This window comes from Myxocyprinus asiaticus, chromosome 49, assembly GCF_019703515.2.
Source record: "Myxocyprinus asiaticus isolate MX2 ecotype Aquarium Trade chromosome 49, UBuf_Myxa_2, whole genome shotgun sequence".
Classification (NCBI taxonomy): domain Eukaryota; kingdom Metazoa; phylum Chordata; class Actinopteri; order Cypriniformes; family Catostomidae; genus Myxocyprinus; species Myxocyprinus asiaticus.
Window position 1 is genome coordinate 4,159,986 of NC_059392.1, and position 11,562 is coordinate 4,171,547.

The 11,562-nt window shown below is 37.3% G+C and overlaps 1 protein-coding gene across 1 annotated transcript; it reads left to right on the plus strand.

Annotated features, from left to right (window-relative positions):
- The first annotated feature begins 1,683 nt into the window (after positions 1-1,683).
- abhd14a (abhydrolase domain containing 14A) lies at positions 1,684-11,094 on the plus strand. The gene is made up of 5 exons (XM_051693836.1): positions 1,684-1,812; positions 2,149-2,423; positions 4,028-4,143; positions 4,347-4,582; positions 7,443-11,094. The coding sequence occupies exons 2-5, from the start codon at positions 2,152-2,154 to the stop codon at positions 7,623-7,625; spliced, it is 807 nt and encodes a 268-aa protein (XP_051549796.1). The 5' UTR covers positions 1,684-1,812; positions 2,149-2,151; the 3' UTR covers positions 7,626-11,094.
- Positions 11,095-11,562: the final 468 nt, after the last annotated feature.

The following is an 11,562-nucleotide window of genomic DNA, read 5'->3' on the forward strand; positions in this document are numbered from 1 at the left end:
ACCATCAGGTAGGCGGTATCGCAGCATCAGGACCCGCACCAGCCGACTCCATGATAGCTTCTTCCCCCAAGCAATCAGACTTCTGAACTCTTGATCTCCCACGATCAAATACATCAGCAGTGCACTTTATTACCCTTACTCTTATATCTCACACCGGACTGTCATAAATTATATTATTATTATATTATATTCTCTCTTAACAACTGACTATCAACCGACAGCCTGAATGTCAATACAGTACAATTCTGTACATTCTATATATACTTTTTTATATATTTTTATTTTTTATTTTTATTGAATAATGTGTATCTATATAGTGCGTATTGTATACTGTACAGTGTATGTTATTATTTGTATATTGTTGAGTGTAATTATGTGTATATCAGATGTTTAAATTGTGCTGTGTTAATTTGATGTTTTTGTAAATTGGTATATGTCTCATCACTGTCACGACTGCTATGTTGATCGGAACTGCACCCAAGAATTTCACACACCATTGCACTTGTGTATATGGCTGTGTGACAATAAAGTGATTTGATTTGATTTGATTTGAACGTGGTTCCTTCAGGCGATTAGAAATTGCTCCCAAGGATGAACCAGACTTGTGGAGGTCCACAGTTTTTTTTTTCTGAGGTCTTGGCTGATTTCTTTTGATTTTCCTTTGATGTGAAGCAAATAGGCACTGAGTTTGAAGGTAGGCCTTAAAATACATACACAGGTAGACCTCCAATTCAGTACACCTCCTATCAGAAGCTAATTGTCTAAAGGCTTGACATAATTTTCTGGAATTTTCCAAGCTGCTTAAAGGCACAGTTAACTTAGTGTATGTAAACTTCTGACCCACTGGAATTGTGATATAGTCAATTAAAAGTGAAACAATCTGTCTGTAAACAATTGTTGGAAACAATTACTGGTGTCATGCACAAAGTAGATGTCCTAAACGACTTTTTCGTTTGCTAATATAAAATCTGTGGAGTGGTTAAAAAAATGAGTTTTAATGACTTCAACCTAAGTGTATGTAAACTTCTGACTTCAACTGTAATCAGTTACATTGCCACGACGAAAGTTTGATCATCAAATTACGTTGTAGTTAGTAATGGTGACGTAGTTTGGCTAGCTGGTAGGCAGTACAGAGCTGTTCTGCCATGACGTCAATTTGTAGGCTAATTTGAAATCTAGCAACTTGTTAGCAACATACTTTTTTGAACAACACTGCAGCTTCAAAATTAAAAAATAAATAAAAATAAAATAGTTTAAGGTATGACTGTGTGTAAATAATTATGTTGAAGAAACAAAACGTCCAAGTATCTTAAAGTTTACCACAGACCTTATTTTACTAATAAATCCAGAACTGCTATTATAATAACCCCAAGGGAACCCATGGCTCGAAAATGCTAATGCTCTTTCGGGTTTTTGGACTGCAACCTGAACATATAGTTTTCTATCAAATAACACTACATTTGGTGTTACTGTAGTAAAACCATGGCATGTATAATCATTGCTGTATACACCCATACGGAATACAAATATACAGACTGAACCGTGTATTAACATGTCATTGTTTTATATTATTTCGCAACAAAAAGATACAAAGCAAAGTTAAAAGTTCAACCACAGGAATGAACGCAACACAAATTTAGCAGGGAACTATGCGGAACCATCTTAGGCGTTAACCGGTTTCCGCACGGGACTATTATTGTGTGTGACGCATTAAGGCTGCGCTGCTGTCACTACATGCGAATTATGATCAATCGAAAACTTTCAAACAATCGTCGATTATTGGAGATTTCTCACATTTTTGGTTCTTATTAGGTAGGTGCTGAATGCACGAGTCACGTACTGTGATTTGGCATTGTTTGGCATGTTAATTACAGCTGCATATGTCTGCGCACTTTATATTAGTCACGTTATTTAGGCACATCAATTATAAAAAAGACCATTTCTGTTTATGATATGCGTCGATTTGACCTTAGACAATATATTTGATCATGCATTTCAGATGTTTTGTAAATGTCATTCTGTTAAAAATGGAGTCTGGGGACTTTAATCCGCTGTCATTGATTAGATCAAATGTTTGCCATCTTGTTTAAATGATCTCTGGGGGTTTATTCTGGTGTTATTAATGCTACTGAATGGGTTGAAATGCAGATCATGAATTTCTTCCGCAACCGTCTGGTGGTTTTGGGGCTGGTTTTATTGGCCACAGTCCTGCTGTATCTGCTGCTACCCGCCATGAGGCAGGGGAGTATGGAGCCGTCTTTGGAGGTACAGCAGCGGATGGGACTAATCGCCGCTTCTCCGCCTCCACCGCCGCCGTCCAGCATCAACATAACGGTGAGGACCGGACAGCTGCCCGGGGACCCGCCGCTCTTCTTCAGGGAAGCTCTGCCCGTGGACAGCGCTGGGAGACAGATACTGCCCAGGTGACATAATTTTTATTTTTTTTTTATTTTTTTTAATAATTAATTTGAATTTTACTAGCTGTGTGTCTCAAAACTAGTGAGCTGCCTACCTAGACAGCTAAGTGCGTCCCAAACCGCACACTTCCGCCCTATTCTACGTCATTTTGTAGTGTAGCAAGTAGTATGTTAACACTGAAAATGCAATAAAAATAAGTGTACCGTGAGTACCCGGATGATGCACTTCTGTGTGTGAAATGTTGGACATGTCATTATCTCTTCGCTTGCTGTAAGTAGCGGAAGGGGCGGAGTTACCTGGCGGTTGCTACACTTTGTTCCATTCACTCCCATTCAAACGTGGCAGACCGGAAATGCGTGCTCCGCTGCATACAAGAGTTCAAGTTATTTGTGATCTGTTATTTACATACACCAGACATGATATCCTGGTCCTTTGCATTGTCTGAAAAAATTTGGCTAACGCACTTAAGCTAGCGGCAACACTTTGCATGCATTTGAAACGTCACTTCCGCCAGCTGTTAAACAGACAATGCTTCCGCATAGTAAAAATAAAAACGTTAAGTGTTCCATTTGTGATGATAATACACTTTAAACAATTCATAGTGTATTGTGCGTCATTTGGGACACAGCTAACATTTTGGGCGCATGTTTCGAACCTTGCAACCATAGTTACCACATGAGCAAGAGTGCTTGCCAAAAAACAAGTAAATAAATATTAGAAATAGTTGTAATAGTATTTTATAATAATAAAATCATTTAAACAATACGAAATAACTTTCAGACAAAACTAGCCAGTTAGTTTGTTTGTTTTTCTCCACTAATGAAAATAGTTCCTAAAAAGTCAAAGCGTCAAGCAATAGTTTTGAGTAAGCGAATTAGTGTTTTTGAACACTGAGTAGTGAACGAATCTTTCCCATTTGCTTCCGTTGTTTTGGTGGTGCCCAGCAAACAAGAATGTTCCCCTAATGTTAGCATATGGTTTCCTTTTGGTTATTTTTATATTTTTGTAACCAATTCCTAATGAGGGATGTTCTTTTAAGGTTGTGTATGTCTTCAGTTCCAGCATTTTTCGTAAGGGTTATGTTAAAGGGTTAGCGCCATGAATTAATTTGGGGGGGGCAAAAGCCCACCCCAGCACCCCCTTAGATCTGGCCCTGGCCTTAACTAATTTTTACTCCAACTAAACCTTAAAATGGTGGATGTTCTCCATCTGGATTGCTAGTTTTGTTAGTTTTTACATTGCTTCTTTTGCAGACCGGAACCAAAAAAACAGTCCAGCGTCAATCAGAATTATCTTGGCACCGCCCAGTGGTTGCTCAAGAAATCTGTGTTTTTTTTTCATTTAATTTCGTTCTTTTTTTATTTCTTTAGTAATTGTCTGTCTATATTAACGTGCCGTTTCGAGCCAGTTGCCCACTTATTGTGGAAGTATTGTCAGTTCAGTGTCTTTGCACAGTGGGACGTTTTCTGAGCCTGTTTTTTTACTCTATACACTATAATACTCTTGACAATCATTGCACTAGAGTAACTTAAATATCTTACGGCATTTAACCTTATGCTATATCTGCATGATGTAAAAGACTGCTTGATCTTTGTTGTCTTTCTATTAGGCTTCAGATGGTGCTGCTTCATGGCCAGGCCTTCACCTCTAAAACCTGGGAGGAATTGGGCACCCTCGGCCTGCTGGCTACCAATGGGTATCAAGCCCTGGCACTCGATCTTCCCGGTACAAGTCTATGATTCACTTCATCAATATTATTGACTGATCTTGATCTGTATTGCTCAAAATGACGTATTTCCAAAAGTCAGACTTATTCAAAAAACATTGTTTGTGTGGGCATTGAACCCATGACCTTGGCATTACTAGCTCCATGCTAGCACCAGTTGAGCTACAGGTACATGTAGAGACCTTCTTTTTCTCACTCACAGGTTTTGGGAATTCTCCAGATTCTGAGTCGGTCAAGTCGGATCAGAGCCGCGTGGATCTTCTGAAGCGGTTTCTGGAAGCTCTGGGTGTCAGAGCTCCAGTTTTGTTGAGCCCGTCCATGAGCGGTCATTACGCCATGCCGTTCCTGCAGAGACACAGTGCCCAGCTGCATGGCTTTGTACCCATCGCCCCTGTGGGTACCCGCGGCATCACCCCACAGCAGTACCGGGACATCCAGGTGTGATATTTAAACATTTATGGGCGACATATTGAATATAGTGCATGTAAAATTAAGCAACATTGTCATTGTTTTATTTGTCTTGTGACTCGCAAGTATGAGAGCGTTAAGACAGAGGTTTTAATATTGTTTCTCATTTAAACATCATTAGCAAAAGCGGCGTTAGAGCTGGTAATTTATTTTCGTGAAAGCTGTCAAAGAGTAGGATACAACCAGCCTATTTGTTTCACAGAGTAGAAGCTGAAAGTCTTTGACATACATGTTACATGTAAACCGGTATTGCTTATATTAAAATAAATAATAAAATAAAATGAACGGAACATATAATATGACATACCATTGCTTAGAAGAGGAGATTATCGTTAAAATGTGCCCAAACACTATATAATTCAATGCATAGATCATTAGATAATCCACTCAAAGCACAATGTGCACACAGCACATATTGTGCTATCTGGCTTAAAACACGTTAGCTTTGCTGAATTAGATGACTTCTTTGGAAATGATGTAGTAGGTTGTGCTGTGTCATGGAACGCTAAACCAATCATATTAGGATTCAGATTGCTGCAACCAGAGGTGGAAGTCATTCAGATATGGGCAGAAATGATCATTCACTCTAATTACATATAGCCACCAGGAGATGGCGCCAAGTGCATGACACAGACTTAATGATGGCTCAAATGACACAGAATGGAACTCGATGAGATCTCGTTACTCATGCCTGCATGCTTTGGAGTGAGAGCATACCTTTAATCATTGTTGAGTAATTAGTTCTTATGTACAATTATTATGTTTTATTAGTTTCAAAAGGCTTTTGGACACTTGGAGATGTTTTTGTACACTATGATAAATTATTTTTGAAATGCTATAACTTTTGATTTCTTTGTCGTATCAACACAAAATTGTACTCTGTTACAGGTGACATGATTGGGAACAAAGCAAACGTTTTTTGGAGCTACCTTATTTAGAACATGAGATATATAATGTAAATCAGAAAAATAAGAAAAAAAGGAAATTTGTGGCTCAAGTTTTGTGGCTTTTTATGATTTTTCAGCAGTTTCTTAGGTTGAAAGTCTCAGAATTTATTATAATCTATATAATTAAAAAAATGTACAATAATTATTTTTGTTTTTTTTGTTTTTTGTCAGGTCTTCAATTTTGGGTATGCCACTGAAACAGGAAATCTTAAAAAACACCCTCAGATCTTAAAGGGTTAATATAAGTAATCCAATTAATCACTTACTGAATATAATCCATATTTACTGAAAAAAAAGTCCCCCAAATAAAGATAATTCAATATAATTTATATCATTATAAACGCAATATATATAATATTATATTTCAGATTTAAATATACTAATGTTGAATATCATTCAACAAGCTTACATTCCACAGCAATCTATTTTGCGATTGAGTTGTCAATCTGTGCTGTTTTTACAGGACATGCTCTTACATTCCATCTGCACTATTTTTAATTGTCAGTCTAAAAATATGCGTAAAATAGACACTCTTGGAGCATCTCTAGCGTAATGGCTTTTAGCGTAATAAACGCCATGTTTTTAGAACAATGTGTCAGGTTAAAATTAGTCAAAACTAGACATGCACCGATATATGGCCAATACCGATTTTAACAACGAACTATTGGCAGATACAGATGCCGATACCGATATTTTGCCACTTATTTTGTCATCAGGTCACTGTTTTGCTCAGGAATTGTGTTTTAAAAATGTACAAAGAGGTACAAAAGCTTTTGATCTAACAATAAGTAATTTCCATTGAATATGGATTGGATCTGTTGATCCACATGACAGGCCAAAAATTTAAAGAGAGCCACAATGAAAGATTCATAGAAGATAAGTAAATGTCAAAGCATGATGCTTGATGTAAAAAAAAAAAAAAAAGGTTATTTTATATTTCTAAACCATTTTTGCACTTCTGTTTTTGCAGTTCAAAACAACAGAACTCACATTGTACATGTTTTTACTGTATATAATAGATAATCACAAATTCATATTATGAATGTTGGGCAATTCCAGGGAAATGTCAACCACATCATGAAAAATGAAAAGTTACTAAAGGAACAAAACGGCCTTTTAAATTCTATAGTTGTGTAATGGAAAATGGCATCTAGACCGCTAGAGGGTGCCGCTTGCTTACACAATGCTGACTGAAGCACTGATTGCAGTCTGTTTTCAAATGTAGCTTCAAATTTTAGCTTCTGTAATCATGCAAGACCTTATTGCGATTTCAGTCTTAATCAATCGTGCAGCCTTAATGGATAACATACCAGTGTCCAAAGCGTTTTGGATGGTTTTACCTCATCATGTATAATGTAAGTGCACAACTTCACAACTTTCACGTATGACGGTTTTCCTCATTAATGTGAGAACGAGATTGATTGATTAAAAATTAAATATCACATATTCCACATATTGTGGCTATCAATATTTCTGGATTGTGCATTTGAATTCAAAGAGTTTTTACAAAGAGTGATGATAATTGAACCATTGAACCATTGATGATAAAAATTAACCACTGGTTTTTCATATCAGCGTTTTCATGCTTAACCGATTTGCCGATGGTTTTCATTTGGTCATTAATCGGCCCGATAAATATCATCGGCTGATACATCGGTGCATCCCTACTAAAAACATGTACTTTGAGCTTAAATAGCTCAGATGGAAAATACATACTTTTATAACGGAATTCACGGACAGGTCAAGAAGCATGATTATTTGTGTTTTTTTAACACGTTGTTTTTTATATAATTAATCACACTAAATTAACATGTTAAATGGAATGCTTTGACTTGATAATTCTGTTTTAATTCACTTTCTCTCACTTCCTATTTGTATGACAGACTCCAACGCTGATCATATATGGTGAGTTGGACACCAATCTGGGTGCCCAGTCTCAGAAGAACCTGATTCAGCTGCCCCATCACACCGTGGTGAAGCTGGAGGGAGCTCGACACGCCTGCTACATGGACAAACCTCGCGAGTTCCACCGCGCCTTGCTCGACTTCCTCAGCAAACTCGACTGAGTGATGGAGCAAGAGTGAAAAAATACAAAGAATGTGTGTAAAAACCTTTGAGAGACTACAGAAGAAAAAGAAAGAGAAATGAAATTAATTAGAAAAATAGAAACAGAACTGTTGCGTAGCTGAAGTATAAAACCAGACCTGAACCCTGTAGCCAAAACACCATTTTGCAGATTGATCAAACATTCAATTAGCCATCCACATCAACTCACGAATATTATTTCATTTTTTGCAGCATTAAGATAAAACATTACAATTACAGTTTATAACAAACAAAACCATAGCTGGCTTACAGGGGGTTGTTCCTGTAACATTGTTGCTCTGGTTTCCAGTATGAGGGTTGATCTTGTTTCGGGAAAGGCCACAAAATGCTTGGTCACCTTTTCAACTGTCATAGCCCTCCATCTCTACAAGGTTGCCATGGTTTCATTGTTCCATTATGCTGTTGTCATGGTTTCCTATCGGAAGGTTTTCCCTATGATGGTGTTGCCATGGTTTCTGGTCTGAAGGTTTTTGCTGTAATGGTGTTGCCATGGTTTCTGATCTGAGGATTGTTGTTGGAACACAATTTTACCATGGTTTTATATCTGAGGGTTGTTTTGTAATGATGTTACCATGGTTTCTGGTCTGAAGGTGTTTGCTGTAATGGTGTTGCCATGGTTTCAGATCTGAGGGTTGTTTTGTAATGGTGTTGCCATGGTTTCTGATCTGAGGGTTGTTCCTTTAACACAATCTTTCCATGGTTTTATGTCTGAGGGTTTGTATCTGTAATGTTGTTACCATGGTTTCCAGTCTGAGTGTTGTTCCTGGAACACAATGTTACAATGGTTTTATATCTGAGGGTTGTTTTCTAATGATGTTGCCTTGGTTTATGGTCTGAAGGTGTTTGCTGTAATGGTGTTGCCATAGTTTCAGATCTGATGGTTGTTTTGTAATGGTGTTGCCATGGTTTCTGATCTGAGGGTTGTTCCTTTAACACAATCTTTCCATGGTTTTATGTCTTTTAGAGTTTGAGTCTGAAATGTTGTTGCCATGGTTTCCTGTCTGAGTGTTGTACCTGTAACTTTGGTGCCATTGTTTTCTATCTGAGGGTTGTTCCATTATTCTGTTGCCATGGTTTTATGTCTGAGGGTTTGGATCTGTAATGCTGTTGCCATGGTTTCCAGTCTGAGGGTTTGGATCTGTAATGCTGTTGCCATGGTTTCCAGTCTGAGTGTTGTTCCTTTATACTCTTCAACTCTGAAGCACTTTTGGGCGGCTGCCAGCAATTTTTCACACTCAAATTTAAAAGCTCATCATTTACACATACTGTGGACTAACTGCCAAAAATTGGTCTCATTTTTTCAGAAACCCCCCAAATATTTGTTGTTGTCCTAACATGTAATTTTGGTTCTGTTGACACCATCTCTCTCAAAAAAGTCTTATTTTATTCCACTAGATGGCAGAAAGTACTAGAAAAAATAATTGTTCCTCTATCACCTTCAGTCACAATATGCCATTCTTAAATGTAGGTGGTGCTCTAAGGCATTTTAGCCCTCACAGATCTGCTCGTCCATAGACATTAAGTCTAATTTTCAGTTTATGCATCACCCCCATTGTTTCATCGAATATCTCGGCCTCTGAGTAGATTAGAAGCTCAATCACAAGCTAAGTTCCTCCCCTTTGCAATGATGTATAACCTTTTATCATTAATAGTCGATATGAATATTTCTGATGATTTGTTTAGCATGCTTTTCCTGTGGGAATGCATATTTTGTTCTGGACATCTAAGATATAACATTGAATTATTCACAAGCAAGCTCACAGACAAGTAAACAAAGAACTTCCTAAGGTAAAAGCAGATATAAAGTTTTTAGCTATTTGGGGCTTACAGCAGCAGCAGTTATTGGAGCATAAACAACATGTTTTTATTTGATGACTTACAGAAATCATATTTCACTTTGTGATTCTTTTGAAAATATTTTAAACTGTGGTATTAGTGCAACAAAATAAACTAGTAACGTGAGAATGAGAGCTTTCATTTGATATATGATTTGTCTATTTAAGCTATTTTAAAGACTTTTATATTAATATTTCTACCACATAACCACTAGATGGTGCTTATTTGTGACGTGAATTTTGTTATTTTAAGTAAAATAAATGCAGAAGTGATGGTTATCTCTGAAAAGTTCAGATTCTAAGCTTTCAAACAATACCACATATGCCTGACTTACGTATTTGGAGACTTGAACATTTTAAGCGTGAACTTTTTTTCCTGCAATATAGCGCCCCCTTTTGGACCTGCGGGTCCACAGAGTTGAAGAGGTTAACACAATCTTTCCATGGTTTTATATCTGAGAGTTGTACCTGTAACATTGGTGCCATTGTTTTCACAATGAATTTGCTGGCGAGACTAAATTAAGCAGTATCATGCATATCGCAATGATATTAATGCACTTTTTATTTGGCCATTATATTTCCTAAAGAGCGCATCATTGGACTACTTTCAGAATCCTCCAAGTCTGCACAATTAAAATAACAACTAAATCGCTATATAGTAATATTTGATTATTTAACCGCAAACGAATACATCTGTGTGTGTGCTTCAGAGTGAACAAGTGACTTGCGGTTCATCTCATAACGTTTTCGGCGCTCTCAGATCGGTTCACCAAATTGTGAAAACAAAGTGCTCCAGGTTCGCACATTCACGTAATTCCAAACGTGTACTTCCAGTTTACCTTCAAAATTAAAGCTCCAGGTGAAGGTGAAGAAAATCAGAAATTAATTACTATTGTATTGTCATTTCTGAGCAAATCCACAATTATCGAGATGAACATCGTCGATAGGCTGAAAAATATTGTAGTCACATAACGGACAAAACATTATTGTGGCTATTACAACCCCCTTATATCAATCGGATTTGCCGTGTATCTGGAGTCTCCAATGCTACAGGAAAATCTCAGAGACTATAGGAAAATGGCACTCTCATTTTTGCCATATAGATTCATCTTACTGTGTTTGAGGGAAGTCCAGAGTTTTCAAACCAGCAGCTGGCACATATTTTACCACTGAATGTAGCATGTGTATACTCGGTTTGTGGAAATTCCTGAGATTTCAGAAAAGAAAAACATAACTGTGGTCCTGATATCACCAAATTACTTATGAATTCACTGGAATTATTATTATAACAACACCTGAAAATGTAGGTGCCTAATTGTTTCATTGGTTGTTCATTACATATTTATTTATTGCATCAAAGCTTAAACATGACAGAAACTGTATTGTGTGTGTGTGTGTGTGGTATTGTTGTGCTGTTTGTTTATAGCTTGTAAATATGAATATGTTGTAAAGAACAGTGAGACTGTCAATATTTCTAAATCTTCATCCTGATGTGGTTCTTCATTGAGACTGAATTCATATTCCTTTGTGCATGGAGCAGCAGAACCATGGGACATGCTTTTGTTCATTGCAAAATAAAATAAATTCTTATGAATTCTTTTGCATTTGTGGTTTACATTTCTAATGCTCGTCAATAACTTGTCAAAACAGATTCTGAATTGTAATCTAGTATTGATTGTACTGACTAGAATTGTCATCAGTAACGTAATCCCTTGGATTACATTTTTAAAGTAATCTAGTCTGATTGCTTTTGGATTACTTCTGACCTTATACTTGATGTAATTAATATGATTTTTTTTGTTGTTGTGTGTTTTACTCGCTATTTGTCTGTTGCTGAGTGACATTAAAAAAAGGCACTTAGTGGGCCTGGGTAGCTCAGCTGGCTACCACCCCTGGAGTTCACTAGTTTGAATCCCAGGGCGTGCTGAGTGACTCCAGGCAGGTCTCCTAAGCAACCAAATTGGCCCGGTTGCTAGGGAGGGTAGAGTCACATGGGGTAAACTCCTCGTGATCGCTATAATGTGGTTCGTTCTCGGTGGGGTGCGTGGTGAGTTGAGCGTGG